Here is a 24,349-nt window from a genome sequence, read left to right as displayed (position 1 = left end):
AGAGAGAGAAACGTTGATTTGTTGTTCCACTTATTTATGCATTCATTGTTTGATTCTTGTGTGTGCTCTGAACTGGAATCAAACCAGCAACCTCAGCTATTGGGACAGTGCTGTAACCTACTGACCTACCCAGACAGAGCCTCCTGCTTCTAATCTTGCTTTTCTTCACACTCTCTCCTCTGAAACAAGTTTGCTCCTTGTGTAATACCAATTGAGTCTCTTATGGCTCACTGTTCCTCAGCATAAAACCTTAACAGCAGTGTAAAATGGTTTATGTGGCCTAGTCCCTGGTTATTGTACAACCTAATTTCTTAACCACTGTTTGCTTATACTACTAATTACTTTAAGTTCCCTGAAAGTGCTGTTTTCACTTTTCTCTAGGGTTTTATGAGCATACTGTTGTTCCTTTTACCTGGAGCACCTCTGTGCCTCCCCCCACAAAAGAAAATTGGGCTAATTTCTGCTCATTCTTAGGTCTAAGACTGCACATATTGCTTACTCTAGAAAGCCTGTAATCATTCAGCGTAAGAGGAGTTTGAATTATATGTGGCTTTAGCACTCTACTTTTATAAAGCGTTTGTCGTTTACTTGTTTGTTGCTTGCGTTCTTATCTCATAAGCTAGCAAGGGCAGAGTTAGGCATATCAATTGTTACATCTTCTGTATCTAGCACTGTTCTGGTTCATAGTATAGGCCTTTAATGGAAGCATTGGATGAATGCTATTTAAACACTATTTCCTGAAAGTTGCAAAAGAGTGTCTTAAGAATGTTTTAACTATTTGTCCAAGGTTACAACTGTTAACTGAGTCTCAGATATGTTCTTTATTAATACATTTTATGGTGGGATTATTTTTAAACTATAACTTCTGAAAATGTTTTGTTCCAGTCCAGGCTGCAGGAAAGAGAATTGAATCCATACTGGAAGGATGGTGGGACAGGTCTTCCACCAGAAGACTATAATACGTCATCGGTTACTAAAGGTATCTCTATAATTTTGTTGTAGCCACACAGGCCTTTCTTATAACTTGGTATTCTGAAGGCAGTGAACTGAGTTTGTGAGTAGATTGGCAACATGCTTTATAAATTTCAAAAATGCTTAATAATCAAAATCAGATTTTGGGATGTAGTAAATCTAAATTTTATCACTGGTTATATTAGTATTTCTGTTTGATGCTGTAATTTTGATCAAGTTCATGATTATTTTTGTTTGTATTTTCAAAACAACTCTTAAGTGTATTGATTATCTGATGTGAAATTTGTATGGTTTCATGTTATGAGCATCTATGGATTATTAAACGTTCAGTTTGCATATGACAAGCAATGATTAAATGCTTGCAGTCTTTTTGAGTTCTTATTTAAATTATTAGTAATTGGGAGAATGATACATTTGGCGGCAAACTAATTATATTTTTATATTAATGATTTTAAATTTGAGGTTTATTTTGAATGGATTAATACAAAGTATGATTCTGCGAGGAAGTAATAATGCTTGTTTGTTACATTCAATAACAAAATATAAAAAGTATTAAGTCTGAAATTTCATGAAAGTAATGCATAAACATTAAAGATGTGATTTCATATATTTCAGAAATTTCTACTTTTTCAACATTTGTAATAATTTATATTGACCTTAATTAAGATAATGCTATTATTTTCCAGCAGATGAAAACAAAATATTTGTCATATAATTCTACTTCATACGGTAACTTAAAAAAATACTTATATGCCAATTAAGTGTTGCTTTGATATAAAATCAACTAAAAGTTTAACTACAGTTAACCTAATGTACAGATAATACTACTGTAAATCATGATACTGTTTTTTCATCTTAGTAATTTATCAGGATATTTTTTTGCTTTTTATACATAGTTTACTTTTATTTTGGCCATTTAAAATTCTTTTGTATTTTTAAAAAAGATTTTATTTATTTATTTATTTTTAGAGAGAGGGGAAGGGAGGGAGAAAGAGAGGGAGAGAAACATCAATATGTGGTTGCCTCTCATGCTCCCTACTTGGGGGGACCTGGCCTGCAAGCCAGGCATGTGCCCTGGCTGGAAATCAAACTGGTGACTGTTTGGTTCACAGGCTGGCACCCAGTCTACTGAGTCACACCAGCCAGGGCTAAAATTCTTTGGTATTTTATGTATAGATTCTCTAGAGCCACCTTACAGGTTTTTAAAAAATGTGTAGTTTTTCTTTAGTAGTTTACTTTAAAGGTATTAGCAATAATAACATTTTATTTATTGCCTTTCAGCATGGGTAGAAATGTCTTTGTTGGTCATATAATAGTAACTGTAGTCATACAAAGATCCTTTTAAAATACTATTTTTCAGAAACTTAAAAACAAAAGTTTGGGGAGTAGTAAGTTAGCTCAGTAACCATTACTAGGTAGAGCCGATGTTATGATCCAGGCGTATGTCACCAATATTGTCATAGGACAATCAATGGGTTCATCTGTGGGAAAACTTGGAATTAACAAAACCAATCTTTGGGTGTTTGCAGTCAGCAGCTTCTTAACTTCACTGAGTGTAGAAGACCCAAAGTTCTGCCTTAGGTAGGATCTTTCAGTGGGACGAAAGACACCAGGAGAAAGATGACCTTTAACAAAGCTTTTAAAGAGCTGTTCTTTCTTCCCCTTCGTCACATGCTTTCACCATTTCCCTTTCCCACTTTGTGTTTTCTTAGAAAGGAAAAAGGACAGAAAGCTTATGTCTGTCAGAGGTTCACATCCCAAAGTTGAAATTAGTTTTAAGAAGTGATCTGTAGTTTTTACTGCATGTGCAGATAGTGTGGTCTTTCTGTTTAGACCAGTGGTAGCGCTGAAATGGTTAGGCACCTAAAAGTGTTACAAGTTTAGTATTGAGGTATGTAAAGGTGATACGGTATTACAGTTTAGGAGTCAGATTTCGGAGATAGTGTACTTTTATTAGACCTTTGCATTTCCACTTACTAGCTTCATGATTTTGGGAAAGTTTCCTGATCTCTCTGAGTTCAGTCACTCATCCGTAATAGGGACTAATGATAGTACCTACCATATAGTTATTGTGAGGATCAAATGAGAAAATCTGTTAGCACAGTATCTGGAATATAGTAATACTTAATAATGACGATGATGTCAAATACTTTCCTTACGATTAAATGTTCTGGGAAGATTTTATCAACTTTTCTTTTTTTGGTAATGATCGAGGTGCTATATTTTTTAATAATTAATTCGTTAATCTTAGGTTGCCTTTATTTAGACACAATTCAGTGGAAAAGTAAGTAAACTTCTTAGCTTCCAAACAAAATTATTTAAAATTATATTTTAGTAATGGGAGTATTTGTACATTTTAAAGTATACATGGCACATTTACATATCAGCTTATTTTCATAGCAACCATGTGAAGATAGTAAAGTAGACATTATTGTCTTAACTTTATAGCCCAGGAAACTAAGGCTGAGAGTGGCCAGGTAACAATTTGCTTATAGTCATGTGAGTAGTATTAGAGCCCAGGTTTTCTGATTTCTAGTCCATGGTTAGTTAATCTAGATTCTTCATGAGAAGACTATGTTTGTTACCATGTAGTTACTAAATACTTGCTCACAAAACTCTTTTATGTTTCCATTATTTTTGTAGATTCTGTTCCCTCTATTTTTGAATTGTCTTAGAATCTTGAGTTGGAAGAAATTTCAAAGGTGGTTTCAATCTACTGTGTTATATTACACATAAAGATTCAAAGAAGTCAATGACTTCCTTAAGATCTTTGAACTACTTAGTAGCATCAGCAAGACTAAAAATCGAGGTTTCCAAATCTTTAAGTTTATTGCTATAGTTATATTATCCTGTGTTCTGAGAATAATGGGGAGTGTAGCACTGATTCATTTCATTATATATGGTCTATAACCATATGGTCTTTTAATTATGATGGAAGCATACTTTTTTTCAGTCTCTTAATTTTTGACTTGTAAAAATAGCTTTAAATACAGGTATATATTAAGTGTTGCATACCAATGAATTTCTTATAACTATTTGATATATGTTTATCTCAGCAAAGAGGCCTGGGGCTATGTTTTATTCATGTTTTTGCTCCCTACTGTATGCAACAAATGTGCATATCCATTGTAAATTTCACTAAATATTTGTTGAATTGAATTTTATGATTTTGGTGCTGCAAATTGGTATATTTATTTACTTTTTAAATATTAAATCTGGTGATTTCTCTTTTTAAAAATACTGTATTTGTGATCTTTAATCATAAAATTAATAAGACTATTGAAATAGAATATAAACTGACTGAAGGTGACATTATTATATAAATACTTGTAAATGTGTGGATTTTACTCATGACTGAATTGACTGAATTTTTATTCTTGCTAGATTTTCATAATAATTTTCAACACAGTGATTTCAAAGTAGTCTTACTTTTTCTCAGTTTTTTTTCTCTGAACTGTTAATATATTGGTGATCATTCAGGAAATTTTTACGGTGTCCATTAGCATTTTATCAGTTTTACAAATAAGTATTTAAAATAAAAAATTGAATTACATAGTTGGGACACTAACATAGGTATTAATTGTAAGAGGTTTATCTAATCTCTGTAGAAATTGCAGATTTAGACTAACTTCCTTGAGTAGTTTCTTGTTAATTTTAACCTCATAGACTAGAAAAATAAGGAAAAAAAAGAGCAAGAGCAGAATAAAAAGTGAATCATTGAGTTTACTAGAGATATAGGTTTTGAAGCAGAAAGTATTTTAGACCTGTAAGAAAAGACCCATTATCTTAGAACAAGTTGCTTAGTAAAGATAAACTTAGATTTGAATGATGGACTAGAATTTGAGGGTTGAAAAATCTGTCTTTTCAAGTAACCATTTTATTGATGTTTGACACTTACAAAATAGTATACAACTCAAGTATACTGACCATTTTCACAAAGTAAAAACATCTGTGTTATTGGCACACACAGTTGGAGAAGCAGAACGTTGTTAGCATCCCCAAAGCTCCTTTGTGTCCTTCTGGTCTCTACACTCTTGCCAGAAGGGTTACTGCTGGTTTCTAGCACCAAAAATCAGTTTTTCCTGGAATCATACACTGTATGATTCCAGGAAAAACTGGAATCAGTGTGGGGTTGCCTCTCATGTACCGCCCACTGAGGACCTGGTCTGCAACGCAGGCACGTGCCCTCTTTTCTTTCCTGCTGCTTTGCCCACATTTTCAGATTCATCCATGTTTGTATAATTGTACTCACTCATTCTCATTGCTGCATAGTAGTCTTTTTTAGAAATATAATTTATATAATACATGTCCATTTGACTAATGGTAAACATTTGGGTTGTTTTCTAGGCTGGTGGGATTACCGCAGATTTTTAATGAAGATTCTTATATGTCTTTTGGGGTCTATGTGTTTGTGTTTTTATTGGTTATAGAACTGGGATGATGTAAGGTAGTCCTATATTTGGACAAGGAAATCAGGAACAGAATTTTTACTTAAATAATTGATTAGATTTTTTCTTTGTACATATCAAAAGTGTGATGTGTATAGAAGGAAATATAAGTGACTTAATAAAGTTTGTTGAAGGCATTCAGATTTTCATAGTTGGTAATCATGACTAACTTAAAATAATTTGAATTAATATACATTTAAGCATTATCTATAATTTCCTTATTTCATTTTGTGATGTATGGAGGTAGTTTCTCTTCCCCACCCCCCACGTGTGCCTTTGTTCCTTATTTATTTCCGGGAATGCCTTGCCTACTCTTACCTTTGTTTGAAGAATCCCAACTCATTTTTTTGAGCCTGGTTTGTGAAATTTTTTCTTACCTTTCCTTTAGAAATAATCCTCCCTTTTCAATTTTTTCTATAATTCTTCATATCTTTTTTATAATATTTGGCCAATATTATCTCTGTTGTTATTACTTATATCCTTTTATCCTCATTCTTTTAGATTACAGTTTTTTGAGGATAGTTTTACTTATTTTTTCTTTCTCAGAGTCACAAACCTGTACTTTGCATATGTAGGCATTCAAATATATGTTAAATTTTAAATACACTTATGCCTTTTATGTGCAAGAAGAATATTCAATTTTATACTTCAGAAGTGATTTTATAAGGAATAAATATTAATACTGTTATACCAAATGAAAAGTATAACTGACATTTAGTATTGAAATTTAGTTTCAGTAATAGAAGATGGTGGATTAAGCTGGCTAAGGAAATCTTATCAAAGAATGCAGGAACAAGCTGAGAGACAAAATAGAAATTTTGAAGACATTGTAGCTGAAAGATATGGGGTAAGTATTCATATTAAGGAGATCATGTGTTATTTTAAGAGTTATATGGAAAATTGTGTCCTTTTTAAAATTCTGTTTGAAATTAAATATGTTTAACTTTGTCAGTGTTTTGTACCATGAAACACTTTTGCATTGATTTGGTATTGAAATTTTTAAAAAGATTTTATTTATACACATTTTTAGAAAGGGGTAGGGAGGGAGAAAGAGAGGGAAGCAACAGTGTGGGGTTGCCTCTCATGCACTGGCCACTGAGGACCTGGCCCACAACGCAGGCATGTGCCCCTACTGGGAATTGAACTGGTGACCTTTTGGTTCGCAGGCCGACACTCAAGCCACTGAGCCACACCAGCCAGGGCTGATTTGGCATTAAATTTTAAATCTATATACTGTTGAAACCATTTTTCTGCTTTTCATTTATTATGTAAACTTACATGACATTATCAATATAAAATTGAGATTATGTGCCTGTTTGATATAAAAATAACATTTTTTCATTGTGAGGAAAGCCTCCATTGTATACCTCTAGAGATATCCACTGTTGAAATTTTGATTTATATTTCAGTTTCTTCCCCTAGAGTTTTTGTTATGTTCCAGAGTTTTGGAATATAACTGTTTTTTAAGAATATATCTATTTCTTGAAACAATGGAACCATGCACCAGTACATGACATTTGAAGACCAGTTCTCCTAGTCACCATCTGTGGATCTTTCAGTTTCAGTAGCTACTGATGTCCTTTTTTTCTAATTTCCAGAAAAAGCAGGTTTAGAAAGTAGTAAGAGTTTGAAAAAAGAGGGAAAAACTATCTTTTAAGATAATTTTTGTGAACATCTTGATATATACATTTTTCTAGATAAAATAAATTGTTTTGTTAAATTAGGCTTATAATTTTATTAAATAGGCTTATAGAATATATCCTGTTTCTTTCACACTTACTAATATACACATAGTTGGATGTCAGTAAATACATACATTTTAATGACCTTTTAGTATTTTAAATATATTTATTTATTATGTACCATTACTTAATAGTCAATGGAGGGACATTTATATGTTTTTATTTTTTTAAATAAATAACACTGTTAAATAGCACTTTGCTGACCATCTTTGTACAATGCATTTTGCATACTTAATCTGGATATTTTCTTTCCTTTTTTTAATCCTCACCAGGGACATGCTTATTGATTTTAGAGAGAGGGAAAAGGAGGGAGGGAGAGAAAGAGAGAACCATCGATGCAAGAGGGAAACATTGATGGGTTGCCTCTCATACTCACCCCAGCAGGGGACTGAACCTGCAACCGGGAATTGAATCTGTGACCTTTTGGTTTATGGGACAACGCTACAGCCAACTGAGCCACACCAGCCAGGGCTTATCTGGGTATTTTCTTAAGATGAATTACTAAAAATGAAATTGCTGTTTTAAAGGATATAGCAAAATGAGATAAAGATATAGCCAAATTTCTCTACAGAAAGATTGATCAAATTATATTTTCAGTAAAATGACTTTGGTAAACAGATTTTTCTTTACTTTTATTTTTTATTATTTTATTAGTAAATTGGAATATTTTTCTTTTTTTTTAAAGGATTTTATTTATTTTTAGAGAGTGGGAGGGAGGGAGAAAGAGAGGGAGAGGAACATCAATTTGTGATTGCATCTCCTGCACCCCCTACTGGGGTCCTGGCCTGCAAGCTAGGCATGTGTCCTGGCTGGGAATTGAACTGGCAACCCTTTGGTTTCCAGGCCGGTGCTCAGTCTTTTGAGCCACACCAGCCAGGGCTGGAATATTTTTTCATATATTTTCTGGCCATTTGTATTTTTTAAGTGAATTGATTATTGATAGTATTTACCCATTTTTTCTTTGGGGTATTGATTTATTTAAGACCTTTTAATAAATCTACTTATATTTCTTCCTCTTAGTTTCATTTAAAAAATAATGTTTAACAAATATTTTTTGATTGACTACTATGTGTAAAACTATACAGATAAGTCAGATGTGGTCCTGGACTTCTAGGATTTAAAGTTCATGTTCTAGTAAGGGAACAAGACATATATAAATGACTTTAACACCAAGCCAACTGTAATAGAAATAGTAATAGAAAAGAAGAACTCTATCAGGGTGTGGGGGGATGAGAGGGAGGAAGGATTGTATTTGTTATGGATAAGTTTATTCGTACCTAACAAAATACATTAGGTTTTTCTTTCATGACTTAATATTCTTGATAAAATTCACTTATAGGCATTCTCCATCCCCAAAATCATAAAAATGTGCATCTATATTTACTTTGAGTATTCAGTTTTATTTTTTATACATTTATTTTTTCTGTAATATATATTTGTATATGGTTTGAAGTTGATATCTAACTTTCCATAAATCTTCAGATTGTTGTTTACAATATATTGAATGAATTATTCTTTCCCACTCATTTGAAATGACATTTATTATATATTAAATTGTCTTTTATAAAAGGTCTGTTGTTTTACTTTCAAATCTATTCTATTAATTTTTGCATTTACTGGCATTGGTACCATACTATTATAATTATTATAATTTTTAGTAACTGATGCAAATAGCAAATAATTAGTGAGTATCTACTATGTAGTGGAGTCTTTTATTAGTTATTAAAAAATTAGTTTTTCATTATGTGTTTATATATTTATTTATTTTGCTAAATTTAGAATCACTTTGTCAACTTCAAGCTCAATAGAAACATTTTCCAAAATTCATCATAACCTTTCAACTCTTTTAGGCATTATGATTTGAATTTAATTAAATGAATAGATAAATTAAGAACACTTAATACCTTATTATGTAGAGTCATGTTATCCTGGAATACTAGATATTTCTCTATTTAAATTTTCATTTACACTCTTTAGTAAATTTCCCTGTGCAGTTTTTATTCGTGTGTCCTTAAGGATATTGTAAATATTTTTTTCAGTTGTATATTAAATCTTTTTTCCCTTATATTTTTTGATGTGCTGTTGGTGCTAGTCTGCTAATATTCTAAACTCTAATGTTTTAAGCCTCATTAAATCTAATTCTTAATTGGCTAATCTGGGAAGATAGTTATATGCCATTGATGACTACTTTTGGCTTCTCCCCTTCAGTATTACAATATTTGAACTGTCTTGACTTCTCAAATAGAATTTTAGAACTTTGATAAAAACACTGGAAGCAAGTTTTCTTGTTTTTCTGTGTTTAATTGATACCTTCCTGCGTTTAAGCTGAAGATAATCATCTTTAAAAAGTATCTATGCATTCACAGTTTAGTCAGAGATGCTTTTTTGTTTGGTTGCTTTTGTTTTTAAATTAGGAAAAGGTGGCTAATTTTTATGAAATAACTTTATAGGTGTCTTTTGAGATGATATATTTTTTCTTTTTCTTGTTAATGAGGTGAGTGGTATTAATAGATTTCCTAATGTTCAACCATTCTTGCATTCTTTGAGTGACTCCTATTTTTAAAAATTAATTTTTTTATTACAGTTGACATTCAGTATTATATTAGTTGCAGGTGTTTATATAGCTTATGAAATGATCCCCAGATAAGGCTACTTTGCAACCCAACACTATACATATACTCATTACAGTATTATTGACCCTATGCTGTACTTTACATCCCTGTGACCATTTTTGTAACTGCTGATTTCTACCTGCTTAACCCTTATTTTGTAACTGCTTAACCCTTTCACCTTTCTTACCCATCTGGCAACCATCAGTTTGTTCTCTGTATATGAATCTATTTCTTTTTTTTTGTTTGTTTGTTTATTTTGTTTTTAGATTCCACATATAAGTGAAATCATAAGCTACTGGCCTATTTCACTTGGCACAATACCCCTAGGTCCATTGATGTCACAGATGGAAAGATTTCATTCTATTTGGTCATGACATTTCCTTTACTGAATTTATATCTTAATATATGTATAAGTTATCTTTTTACGTTATTAAGTTTTGATAGTAGGAGTTATTATGTTTATTATTTGGATTTCACATTTTATGTAATTTCTTAATTCTTTAGAACAGTTGAGTCATCATAGAATGAGGCAGTTTGACCTGTAGTTAAGAACATTGGCTTTGTAGTCATATGGTCCTGAATTTCATTGTCAGGTTTATTAGTCTATTGCTTTGTGACCTTAGCTTCACTTCTTTCCCATTTTAAAAGCATGACTATTAGTATCAATCTCATATAATTGTTGTGAATGTTAATAATTATTTGAGTGCTTTTCATATGCCAGGCACTGTTAAAATCTTTGTGTTAAATAAGTTAATTACTTACTTAACTTATAACAACAGTACAATTATTATTATTTTGTAAATGAGGAAACAGAGGCAAACTCAGGTTAAATAACTTACACAAGATTGCATAGTCAACACATAGATTTGAAGTTGGGTATTGTCCTTCGAGCCTACTAAAATTATGCAAACAATGTAATATAATAAGCATCGAATAACTTGTAGTAATTGCTGTTATTGTTGCCTGTATTTTATCATATTTTATTGAATCTAAGAAGCCACTAATTCTAACTGCCTATGAAGAGGTGCTTTCATTACAAAAATATTTCCTCTACCTCACTGCCATCATTTCTGTTCTATATATGTTGTCACTGAATTTAAGAAACAGGTTAAATCTATGTTTAAAAAATTTGCTTTACATGAAATATTACGGATTATCTCTGCCTAGTGTAAGGTAATAACTTTAGCATGTTTTCATTCCCCCATCTCATATTTTAGATTTTATTGAAAAATATTTGAAATTTTAATTCCAGTTATAAATTTAAAAGTACACATCTTATTCTTGACAATTATATTAAACTTCTCAACTACCAGAACAATTATTTAGAGTTACTTGTTACATTTGCCATTTGGTTGATAGCATGTCTTCCTTTTTTCAGTGATCTTTGCTCTAATTCATTTCTGGTTTGTCATTCTGATCCTGAGTAATTTCCTCTACCCACTGCCCCTAAATTAGTCAGTGATTTGCTTTCTGACCTTCTGCATTTTTGATAATGGTTTTCTTTTGTCCATACTAGGGTAGGATAGTTTGATTGTGAATGGAATATAGAATTATTGCCTTACAATTTTTAAAAAAAATTTGATGTTTATTCCATTATCTTCTATCATTTAGTATTGTAGATGAGAAGTTAACAGTCTTACTTTCTTTCCTTTGGAGGTAATGTGTTGTTCATTTACCTATTCCCATCTGTTTATATGCTCCTTATGTGAATTTTGAGACTCAGGAATTAGGGTTTTTAACATATGAGTCTTTGTATGCTTCATTTTCTTCCCTTTCCTAAGGATATTGGGTGAGCCCTTTGGATCTGGAAAATTAGTTGGGGAAATTTTCTTACATTATTATATTTTGTTAGTGCTTGCTTCTCTCTTTGCTCTTTCTTTCTGGAAATACTAGTACATGCATGTTAAATTATCTTAGATTAAGTGTCCATGTTTCTTTTTCCTTATAACATATCTATTTACCATCTTTTCCTAAGTATAGAGAATTCCTGGGCTAGTGTTGAATTCACTAATTTGTATTCAATACTTCTATTCATCCACTCACTGTATCTGATGCTTATAGATGCACAATTTTTATTTACGAGTCTTTCTTGTTCTTGAACTCTGCTTTTTTTTCATGGAGTCTGTTATGTTTTTAGCAATGTACAATAGCAACTGCTTGAATCTCAGTGACAGTAGGAATTATTTTATATAATTATTTTACTGTTTTCTGTATTATATATTTTACTTAAGAGCCTTCTTTTCACGTCCCAGATTTTTTTAATTTGGTAAATTTTCACTGAGTAATCATATTTTTAAAAGTATTCATTTTGGGGTAGTATATTAGTTTGCTTGGGCTGCCATACCAAAGTTCTACTGACTGAATGGCTTAAACAACAAAAAATTTATTTTCTCTCAGTTTAGGAGAATGGAAGTCTAAGATCTAGATGTCAGCAGGTTTGGTTTCTTCTGAGGCCTTTCTTTTTGGCTGCCTTCCCAAGGTGTTCTCACATGTTATTTTCTCTGTATTCTTACCTGGCATCTGTGTGTGTGTCCAAATTTCTTTTCACAAGCACGTCAGTCAGATTGAATTAGGGCCTAACTTAACAACCTCATTTTAACTTAATCACCTCTTTTAAGGCTGTTTCTCAGTATGTTCATGTTCTGAGGTACTGTGGGTTAGAACTTCAACATAGAACTTTGGTCCAGGGGAGGGGAGGCACTGTTCAGCCCGTATCAGGTAGGATGCTTGGCCTCCCCCCCGCCTTTTGTTGGGTTTTTCTTTCACTGTGTTTCAATAGTGCATCATGGCACAGAGGCATATGGGGTATAAGTCATTGAACCTTTTAAACTTTTATATATCTTCTTTAATTTTTCTCCTTTTTAGTCAATGGAAATATTTCAGTTGAAATTAGAAGAAGCTGAAAAAGCTGCATCCACAAAAGAAGACTGTAGACGAGAACGTTGGAGGAAGCCAGCATATTCAGAAAAAGCACAAAGTGGTCAAGAAAGTAGAAAATCAGACTTGAGAAAATCTAACAAAAGTTCAAGGGATAGATGTAGTTCAACAGATATTACTAGTAATAAAGATAAGTTTAGTGGTGATGAAAAAGATAATAGATCTGGGTCTTCAGAAACATATAGAAGAGACTTTAATTCAAGACAAAATACAGAGTTTTCTTCTCTTGGAAATTTGAGACCTAAATTTTTAAGACCCTCTGATGACGAAGAACTTTCATTTCACCGCAAGAGCAGAAATTTTGAACCATCTGGTTCATCTTCAGCACTGGCTGCTAAGGGTTCTCTGCATTGTGGTTTTCAAAAACCCACAGAGAACAGTGAAGAAAATTTATCATCACAGGTTCTATGTGATGAGAGAGGAGAGAAGAAACATTCAAATCAAAAGCCATTAGAAACCTGTGGCAGTGTTGACTATGGACACATTTCAGAAGATGCAAGAGAAAAATCACAGAATGAAAGCTTGAGGGATGCCTCTCTGAAAAAAGAATATCTACAGGACACAAAGTCTTCATTTGCTGGGTATTTTGTCATTTGTTTTTTAAATTGATAATATTAAGGTCTATTCGATTCAAGGAAGTAAACTGTATTTTTAGGACATCTGTTGTTAATTAGGTGTGAGTTGTAATCTCCTCTTAAATTTGATGGAAGAGATAAGACATGCACATTTAACAATTCAGTCACTTCATTTTATGGATTGCATTTCATTTCACAGTTTTATTTAACATAAAAAGCTGCAAGAATTCAATAGCTGTATTTGCTTAAAATTTGTTGGTTTTTTGCAACTCATAAAACTGAGTTAATAATCCTTTTAAATGGATGCACTACAGAAAATATTTTGGTATGTTACTGTTTCCATATTACTTTCTTTTTTTTTAATCTAAATATATTTTTAAAATTTTTATTGTTATTCAATTACAGTTGTATACCTTTTCTCCCCATCCTTCCACCCCACCCCAGCTGAACCCCCCTCCATCCCCCAACTCCACCCTCCCCCTTGATTTTATTCCATATTACTTTCAAAGGAAATTACCCCATTGTTAAGAGTAATTATAATTGTAAATATCGCATGTCTACTGGAGGTCTGGGAGACTGAAGGAAGATATAGCCCAAAAGAGAAGTGAAAAAGGAATGTGAAGGAACCTGCACAGGGCAGCATGAATTGTATAGTGGTGGTTTTATAGAGGAAAAAAATAATCCACTTTTGATAGTTGAGAGGTTTTAAACCTAGTGTTAAGAGTTTTCAAAGCAAAATATAGGTAGGATAGTGGTTGTATCTGTAATGATTAGGGAAGTAGGTAGTACTTACTGGTTTTATTATTCTTGTACTTATTATATACTTATATAAAGTGCTGGATCAGTAGAATAGGAAACCCAGGTAGAGTGAAATCAGGCCTAGGAAAACTTGACTTAGCCATAGAGGTAGGTCTGTAGGAGATAACTGTGAATAGAAAATTAGTATTCAAAGGATAATGACTAAATTATACTTGAATGTTCAAAATATGTTTAAAAATACCACCAAATGAATGTGATACTGAAGGAAGAGGTTTTAGGAAACAATAGAATTCAGTGGTGGCAGGCATAGGTTTAAGCATTGTGGTCCTGGGTCATGAGTCTGATAAATTGCTTTTGTTAACGACTCCATCTGAAGCTATGCATTGTAATGCACAGTGTGCTGCTTTCAGTGGGAGGAAGCTGGCAGAATCTGGACAGTCAAATGGGCTGTGGTTCTGTGGTTCAAGCCAGGGCTTTGCTCCTGGGAAACCAAAGGAGAAGCCTAGTTGTACTGACCTTATACACATGACAGGGATTAGAGAATGTTTAAGGCTGTGTACATGTATAATTGTCCAGGCTTTACTCCAGGTACTCAAGAGGGTAGGCTGTTTCCAGTTCCCAGCCGTCAGTGGGATGAAGCTCTTATTTCCTGATTTCATTAGGATTGGCTTAACACTTGGATGATCTGTACGTCTTGAATTCCGTGGCTGCAGCTAAGCAGATTATGTGCAACAGCCATACCTCTCCAAGTATTCTGTCTCTTTCTCTGATTGCTTCATATTTGCATGTTATATTTAAATGGTAAGCTTCTGATAGATATATTCTAATACAAGCACTCACTAAAAGCTGTATTTTTTTGGTATGGAGTCAATATTCTTTGTTAGCTGCAGTAATTGTGATGTTGCAGTTGGTTTGAGGCTTTCCACAAATTCCTTGATAAACTGGAGAGGGAAAGAACAATCTAGGAGTCATCCACATGTGTACACCCTGAGGTCAAAGTAAGAGACCAACACAGGACCTTGAAGAATGTCTATTTTTAGGGACTGGAAAGATTTCAGTGAAGGATTATTAGAAGCTCTTAGTTTATCTCAACATTATCCCTGCTCTGGTATATGTTGAATTCTCTATAAAATGTCAGAGTTGTAGGGAGGTTTAGAACTAATGAATTTTAGAACTAGAAAGAAAATCATAGGCTTGATTTTAGAATTAGAAGAAATCATAATCTGACCCCTACATTTTTGAGATGTAGAAATTAAGGCAACTGAGGTTGTGAACTGCTTACTGTTATGTAACTAGGTCTGCCAGATTTAGCCAAAAAAAAAAGTTCCTTGCAATATTTGGACGTACTTGTAATAAAATATTTGTTATCTGAAATTCAAATTAAACTGGATGTAATGAATTTTATCTGCAACTATATGTAACAGTCATTTCCTGGGTCTGTGATCGTTTTACCAGAAAGAACATATGTAATATAATTATTATAAAAAACTTTATATATGTGTGATGTAGTTTCACAATGCATGTACAATTTTGACCCTTGTTTTTTTCCAGTTAATATATCTTAAAGATCTTTTTACATCAGCCTATATGTATGTACTTTTTTCATTTTAAAGGCTCTTTCATATTCTATTGTAAAACATCAATAGCTCCCGGACAAAATAGGTTTATAGTTTGTTGCTCTAACAAATAAGATTGAGGTGAATATTTTGTATGTGCCTCTTTGCACACTACTTAAGTATAGCTGTAAAATGAATTCCAAGGAGTGGAATTATGTTTTGTTGTGTTAACCAGTTTATACTCTTACCAGTTGTAGATGAGAATGACTTTTTTCCTTCTTTGCTGGTAGTGTTATTGAACTTGTTAATCTTTGCCATAGACTTGTTGAGAAACAGGAACTTTCTTTGATTTACATTTAAATAGGAGTGAAGTTGGGTATATTTTTATAAAAGTTGATCATTTTTATTTTTGTTAACTAGTGTTATATTTTGCATATTTTTAAAGTTTTTTTGTGAGAACTCTATAGTTATCATTCAATGTATATAGTTTTTTTTATCATTTGTAGTTTTCCATTTCTTTATTTTTCTTTTTTATTCTTTCATTCATTCTTAATGTGATCATATTTATCATTCTTTTTCTTTGTCCTTTTTGGGTCCTATCTAAAGTGGCCAAAAAACACCCTCTAGTATTGGCCCACATGATTAAGAGCTTCAGGCTTATTATCTTTAGAAATAAAATGTATTTGCATATGGTTTTGTTTTGTGGGAAAATAGCTATGTATTTTGAGGAATTTGAGACCTAGAGTAGTACATAATATGAACAAAACTAATGTGATGTCCTTAACTTAGATTTTATAAAGTTAATGTAAGGAACTAACTCATATTATGTAATATTTTAATCTTTGGATGTCATTCTCTACAGTTTATTATTGTGGCCTGGATAGACAAAAGAAGGATGCCAGGTTCTGAAGGCTTTGCGAATAGGCATGAGATCCTTAGAGTAGAGAGAATATCTGAGGATAAGTGGTGAGAAAAGAATAATTAAAGGAAAGAGATCTGTGACTGTCAGCATGCAAAAAAAATTGCAATATGATATACTCAAGGTTTTAGATATGTCATTGGGCTAGAGCTCTTTTAGGTGTTTGTTCCTCTTTTAGTTACTTGTTCAGCAGAAGTTTTCAGCCAGAGGGGTGTTTGTGTGTGTGTCCTAAAGGAAATACGTTTTAATATGAAAACAGGATTTTCTTTTTAGAAATTAATTATGAAGAAGACTTCTGAAGTAGCAGTTATCCTGGAAAGTTAGAAAAGCTTGTCCTTTTCTCTTTTCTGTAGGATAATTGCAGATGTCACGGAGATGTTTCTTTTAGAGCATGTACTCATCCTTGTAAAAGCTTATGGAAAGTGAGGGTCCATTCTGCGCTGTTTGCTGGTGTTAGCAAGATGAAGTAATGTATTCTTTGGTCATTGTGTGCCCAACAATTCTTATTTAATGTCTGTATGTGATACCTGTTACTGTCCTATTAAAGTATATTAAGTATCTATTAATATTTAAAATATTAAGTATTAGACATTTTTAGAATTCTAGTATATCTTCTCATTTATCCTCATCTATTATTCATCTACTAATAAACAGTGTAATTTCTGTTAGAAAATATTCCCACTCCTCAAAATGTTGTAGAGTGTGAATTTCATGACAGTGAACGTGGCCTCTTTTAAAGGTCCCTTGTGCTTTCAATTATCTTCTTGAAACTTGTGAGCTTTGGTTGGATTTTAGCATATCTTCATTTTCCTCTTTTGATTGAATTTTTAAGCTTGTATCGAAAAGTGAAGGGGAAGAGTAACATTTCTCAAAAAAAGGGTAGATCAAGTAAAATACAAAGATGTGCCTTTGGATAAACAATAATAGAGGTCATTGGTAATTTACTCAAGAGTATTATCATTGGCCCTGGCCTGTGTGGCTCAGTCACTTGGAGCATCATCCTATGCACTGGAAGGTCACAGGTTTGATTCCTGGTCAGGGCACATGCCTGGGTTGCGGGTTCAGTCCCCACTTGGGGCACGTAGGAGAGGCAACTGATTGATGTTTCTCTCTTTGTATGTGTGTTTCTCGCCCTTCCTTCCCCACTCTAAAAATCAATAAGCCTGTCCTCGGGTGAGGATAAAAAAAACATTATCATTGTAAAATAGGATTTATAAGCCAGATTTCATAGACTAAGTTATGATTACGGGTTATGAAATGATAGAGATAGAAAGTATATGTGGGATCCATGGATTGAATGAAGTGCCTCCTCACTCTCTACCTTTTTTTCTTTTAAGGTGAAGATACTTGAATATGTTTATATTTTAATGGGAAAGAGTCAGTGTCATTTTTAGAAGAAGCTAATACATGGAGAGATGATAGATGGACTAATTGAGCAAGACCCCAAGATTAGTGTGGATGAATATAGGATCCAGTGTACTCATACAAAGTAGAAGCATTAGCTTTGGGTGGCAATGTTAAAGAAATGGAAATTGTGGCTACAGATTCTGGGTGACAGGAGAAAATTAGAGGAATTCTTTTCTGAGGACTTAGTGCTTTTCGGCATATGATCCCCAGAATATTAGTGTTCCCTTTTTGGTCTCTATATGGACTACAATGAATATGGTAGCTTCAGAAAAAAAAAAAAAGTAATGTAAGAAAGTTCACATACAGCTAACACAATTGAAATGTCCTTGCCTTGTTTTGGCTTACTGAGATTAGCTTATTTTACTTTTACCAAAACATTGGTACCTTTGGAACACAATTATCTTAAAATTGTTAGTCCACTTGTACATTATGTTTGCTTTAAGTATTCATTAGAAACCGAAAGTGTGAGGAACAGACTGTTTCTTTTACTCATTCAAATTTGAGAAAAAGCCTGGAGGTTATTTTTGTATCAGAGATGTCTCTTGGAACTAACTTACATGATGTTGACAAATTCTTTTTGCTTTTCTTCTTACATTTTGTGGATGCTTCTACTTCCTAAATCTGGTTACATAAAAATAGTTGACATGGTATCTGCCTTCAAAGAACTCACAATATTGAAGAGGCAGTTATGTAGATATGTGAACAAATAGGGTACGTAAATGCCAAGATACTTATAAGGATAGGTGGTTAACAGTTATAGTACTTGAATACAAGAAGGGGCAATACTCTTCTGGGATAAGATTAGGAGGAAGAGAATCCAGGAAATTGTGTAGGGAAAAGTAGTGAGCTCTTGAAGGATAACCCATTAGGCACTAGTTGGGGAAGGACATCCAACGTTGAGGGAAAACGTGGAGAGAGGGCATGGCATAGTTTAGCATTTGCAAATAGTATTTTGGAACATAGGTGCAGTAGCATCTTTAAATCTTGTTAGAATGCTTGGCAAGCATTAGCCTCTCTACTGAGTGGGAGAAAAATGGATAAGCAGATATTGCAAATATTGCCTTTTTTGTCCTATAAATGGCTCCAGAAACATTTTTTTTTTTTTGAGTTGGACAATATCCTGTAGTGATAGGGAATAAATATCTCCAGGATTTGAATAGATTATACTTGGATTTTAGAGTCCAATGTAGTGTGAAGGTTAGTTTGGGAAGTGGAACAGATTTAAAGATGATATTACTGGTTGGGAGAATATAGCTGAGAGAGAAGCAGTCGTGAACCAGAGGAGTGAATGTAGAGAGGAGGAGCTTGAGTTGGCAGCCATGACTCAGTGGGGAAGCTTTTAATTCTGTGGCCCCTCAAAAGGATTTGGTTTCTTCTTATCTGTGCACCAGCTCTAAACTGTTAACTGCCCTTGACCAGATTTCACAATTGGATTTGAAGCATGATGGACAAAGAACTGATTGGAGGATTCTTCTTTGACTCAGTAATTGGCTTTCACTGGCAAAGGGAACTAACCTTTCTGAGAGCACCAGGTTAAGCGTTCTGTTTGGAATGTTTGTTCCTTTTTCTCAGTCAGATGTGAAGTATCTGGTCTGAACAGTAGCTTATTTTTATATCTGACATGTCCTTGGAATTTAAATTAGATAACTTTACAAATTCTTTCTGCTCATATTTCTATAAATATATTGCTACAGTTACTGTAATTTTTACAAATTATTGCATTTAATCCTGATAAGGTGAGGGTAACTATAAATCATTCTCTGGACCCTGTAGCCTCCGGGAGGTTAAGATACTTGCCTGACCATAAAGCTAATACATGACAGAGTCTGGATTTGAACTCATGTGAACTTGACTGCAAAACTTCTTTTCTCATAATACTAAGGGGATTTCTTGAAGGGATAATGCAAGATAATGATTGGTGTTCTAAAGAAGAAGCTTTTAGTGCTTTATGAAAAACTTGCATTAGGAACTTTTAGAATTTAGGAGTCTGTTTTTAGGTATTTATACCTTTATTTTGGTGCATATTTGTTAGTAGGCATGAGTCTCTTGACATTTGATATAGTAGTTTATTAACATTTCTAGTCTTTCTCCTTAGAAGGAAATGGATTGATGGATGCCTTTTGGCCTTCATTTTTTTGTTGACCCTATCTCACTTAAGCTTACTTGCAGAATGGCTGATTCTCTAAATAAGTGAGCTCAGTAAGAACTCCTGTATGGACTTGTGTCTGGATTATAGTAGGCATCCACTGGATTAACAGAGAAAGGTTTTGAGAAATATTGGGGAAACCACCCCCTCACCCATTTTCTTCTTCCTCCATTTTTTAATCTCAGTTGGCTGGTGTTGAGATGAAAATGGATGAACTAGACCGGAACTTTGTAGGGGGAAAGAAACCCTGGTCACTGAAGAAAAGCAGAAAAAAGAATGAAAAACAGCCAGAAAGTTTCTCATTTAGGAATCTGGCAATGGCGGCAGACTGTGGGGCAGGCCAGCTTCTGCGGGAATAATTGCACTGATGCTCTTTGGAATGGGCACAACTGTTAATCTGTTTTATATTGTACATGCATATAAAATTTAATATTTATAATTTCCACATAAAGGACAGGAATAGTAAATTTTCAAAGCAGAGAATTTTGGAATTAACTGAATGGGAAAGAATGCAAATTGAGAAAAATTATGTTGATTAGTAAGTCAAAATTTTTACTGAAATATGATTAGGTTGCCTGGAATTCAAACAGATTACATTTACAAGACAATAGAAATGACTTGTACCTCAGAATTTAATTTAAAAAAGTGATTGGAAACTATTTCCCATACGAAAAAAAGTACAACTAATGATACCAGCAGTACCTCAGTCCACAGAAGAGCATAAAAAGTAATGAAGTTATCCTCTTTACACAAATGCAGTGCCTGTAACTGTTTGTCTTACCAGTTTTTAAAATGTAGACTGAAAGAGCTTGAGGGGAACAAAAATGTGTTACTTTCTAATGATGTTTTACGTGAAATATTTTAGGTATCTTAGTTTCAGCACCAGAATATTGCCTTTCCTTTCACCAATGAGAAGAAAAGCTCAAATGCTGTCTATGAAAAGATTTTATATTTTGCCCAAAAGGAATTCACTATTTAAAAATAATTTCTATATATGGTTGGTTATTAGGTCAAGTTTTGATTTGGAGGTCTGTTTATGTGTTTTTCTATTTCTCAGAATGTATATTGAAAACTCAGTAGAGTTTTCAGTAGAGTATGAGTAGAGTATGATGATATCTAAGAATTCATAGAAACTAGTAATATCATAGATATACTCTTTATATTTGAAATTTATGACAGAATTTTTTCTGCTTTTTAAATTTTTTATCACTCTCCTATGATGGTTTTTAAAAACAACTTTACTGAGCCCTGACTGGTGTAGCTCAATGGGTTGAGCTTGGGCCTGTGAACCAAAGGGTCACCGGTTCAATTCTCAGTCAGGGCACATGCCTGGGTTGCGGGCCAGGTCCCCAGTAGGGGACACCAAGAAGCAACCACAGACTGTTTCTCTCCCTCTCTTTCTCCCTTCCTCTCTCTCTAAAAATAAGTAATAAAAATCTTTAAAGAAATAAAAACAACTTTATTGAGGTATAATTGACATATAATAAGTTGCACTTATACTCTAAAGTGTGCAATTTGTTAATTTTGAAATATGTGTATTCTAACAAAATCATCATTCCCAAAAGTTTCCTGGTACCCTTTCATAATCCCTCTCCTCCACCTCTCTCCACACCCTCCCAACCCCTTTAGACAACTATTTATTTTCTTTGTTTCCTTAAAGACTTGTTCTCATTTTTTAAAGTCTTACATACATGGGGTCATATTTCACATTTTCTTTTTGGTCTGACATCTTTCACGCAGCATAATTTTGAGTTTTGTCCATTTTGTTGTTATAACAGTCATTCATTTCTTTCTTTTTTTTTTTTTTTTTTGGATGAGTATGCCACTGGTAGGTATATCACAATTTGTTTTTCCGTTCATACATTGGTGGACGTTTAGAATATTTCCAATTTGGAGCTATTGTAAGTAAGCTTCTTTGAACCTTCAGGTACAAATCTTTGTATGTACAGGTGCTTTTTTTCCTTTTGAGTAAATACCTAGGAGAGGAATAGCTAGATCATATGGTAACCACAGGTTTAAATATTGAGAAACGGGATGTTTCACCACATGGCTATATCATTTTACGTTACCACCAACAATACATGAGATTTTTAGTTCCTCCACATCCTTCCAGGAACTTGTATGGTCAGTCTTTTAAATTTTAACTATTCTGGCGGATGTGTGGAAGTATCTCTTCGTGGCTTTCATTGCATTCCCCTAATGACTACTGATGTTGAGCATCTACTGATGTGCTTGTTTGTCATCCGGATATCTTTTTGTAAGTGCTTAGGTTGTGTAGTAATTTTAGTTCTTTCAGCTCTTTGTTGGTAATTTGAATTTTTTTATTTGATCAGTAAGGCTAGAAGTTTATCAGTTTTATTGATTGTCTTAACCGATTTTGGTTTCATTGCATGTCTTTATTGTTCTGCTTTTTATTAATTTCTACTCTGATCTTTATTTTTTCCTTGTATTTTGTTTATTTGAGGTTAATTTTGCTCCTTTTCCTGCTTTCTTAGTTATAAGCCGACATCATTAGTTTGAAAGCATTTCTAACAGAAATACTTAGTGCTATAAATTTCCCCCTAAGCAATGCTTTAGCTGAATCTTACAAATTCTAATATATTTTATTTATATTTCTGTTCAGTTTCAAATACTTTAAAATTCTCTTTGATTTTGTTCTCGTCCCATGGGTGATTTATAGGTAAGCTATAGGTATGCTATTTAGTTTCCAAATAGTTGAAGATTTTCCAGTGATCTTTGTTGATGGTTTCTAATTTAATTTCATTGTGGTCTGACAACATAGTTTGTATGACTTGATTCCTTTAAATTTATTGAGACTTGTTTTATGACTCAGAATATTGTTTATCTTGGTAAATATCTGGTATACATGTAGAAAGAATGTGTTTTCTACTGTTTTTGTGTGGAGTGTTTCTGAGTGTCCGGTAGGTTTAGTTGATGGTGTTATGCTCATCTTCCATATCTTTGCTGATTTCTTATTTACTTACCCTATCAAGTATTGAGAGTAGAGGGTTGAAATCAACTGTAATTGTAGCTTTGTCTATTTCTCTTGACAACTTTATCAGTATTTTGAAGCTCTATTATTAGGTACATAATGTTTAGAGATTCTTCTGCACAGTTGATGTCTTGACCTCTTCTTTATGAAATGACTTTTTTTGTGTGTCTTTGGTGGTATTTTTTATTCTGTACTCTAATTTATCTGATATTAAAGAAACCACTTCTGCTTTCTTTTGACTAGTTTTAAAACATGATATCTCTTTTCCCATTCTTTTATGTTTAGCATATTTATGTCTACAGTGCATTCTTGAGTTTTGCTTTATTATCCATGTGACCGTTTTTGCTCTTCAATTCAGGTGTTTAGACCATTTATAGATAATGTGGTATAATTAGGTTCAAACCTGTACTTTTCTTACTTGTTTTTTATTTGTCCTGTCCTGTGTATTATTTTTCCTTTTTATATGGCTTCTTTTGGATTGAGTACTTTTATGATTGTTTCATATCTCTTAATGTTAATCTGTCTCAGGGAAGTAAGCAGGGCAGCTGTATGTTCCAGGAATATGACATTGGCTTGAGATTTTTCTTCTGTGAAGCTTCCATAGTATAGATTTGGTACATTATATTAGTTGTAAATTAGTTTAAGCCGTCTGAATAATTCTGGGTTGACTTTGCAAAACGACACATGATTGTCGTTTTTATTCTTTGAATGCAGTTAAATATGTTACTTCTTTAGATTATTAGTGGTATCACATTGGATGAAAAGAGTTTCTGCAGATGTGTGGAATTATGGTCTAGTTCTAGTGTTTTTACTTATTTTTATTTGCTTGTTTTAGAATGTGTATGGGAAGATTAAATAATGAAGAATATTTGACATATTATTTGCCTCATTGTTAGTGGACCTTTTCCAGTTATCATTATGACTCATAAACCATCATAGCATTGTGACAAGAACCTTAGACTATTAATTTATGGTGGAACATTGAGATTGTATGTGTTTATTTATGAATCACGTTCTCTTGGTATTGATGCTTTGTTGAGGCTAGTTATAGTAACATCTGAGTCTTGATGCTGTTATTTGCATTGTAGCTGTATTTCATATGCTCTTAATCTCCCCTGTTCAAATAGAAGTAGTCCAGAGGATGAGTCGGTCCACATCCTGAGTGTTGATGAGAAGAACAAGTTGGGAGCCAAGATTATCAAGGCAGAGATGATGGGAAATATGGTAAGGCTTGTATGTTGTTCCTTTGCAGAGTAGTAATATTTAACTTAAGATGAGTAATTT

At 33.1% G+C, this 24,349-nt stretch overlaps 1 protein-coding gene across 2 annotated transcripts in view; it reads left to right on the top strand.

The window, feature by feature from the left end:
* CWF19L2 (CWF19 like cell cycle control factor 2) overlaps window positions 1-24,349 on the top strand; it is a 105,363-nt gene that overhangs the window by 25,824 nt on the left and 55,190 nt on the right. Inside the window, exons 6-9 of one of the 2 annotated variants that reach the window (XM_024570737.3) lie at window positions 886-979; window positions 6,152-6,267; window positions 12,640-13,292; window positions 24,196-24,289. In XM_024570737.3, coding sequence (XP_024426505.2) covers window positions 886-979; window positions 6,152-6,267; window positions 12,640-13,292; window positions 24,196-24,289 — 957 coding nt within the window. Of the gene's footprint in view, window positions 1-885; window positions 980-6,151; window positions 6,268-12,639; window positions 13,293-24,192; window positions 24,290-24,349 lie in introns of both variants that reach the window. The other variant, XM_024570736.3, reaches the window with a different exon arrangement.

Source organism: Desmodus rotundus, chromosome 5 (genome assembly GCF_022682495.2).
Source record: "Desmodus rotundus isolate HL8 chromosome 5, HLdesRot8A.1, whole genome shotgun sequence".
NCBI classification, from domain to species: domain Eukaryota; kingdom Metazoa; phylum Chordata; class Mammalia; order Chiroptera; family Phyllostomidae; genus Desmodus; species Desmodus rotundus.
This window is presented reverse-complemented; position numbering and strand designations above follow the sequence as displayed.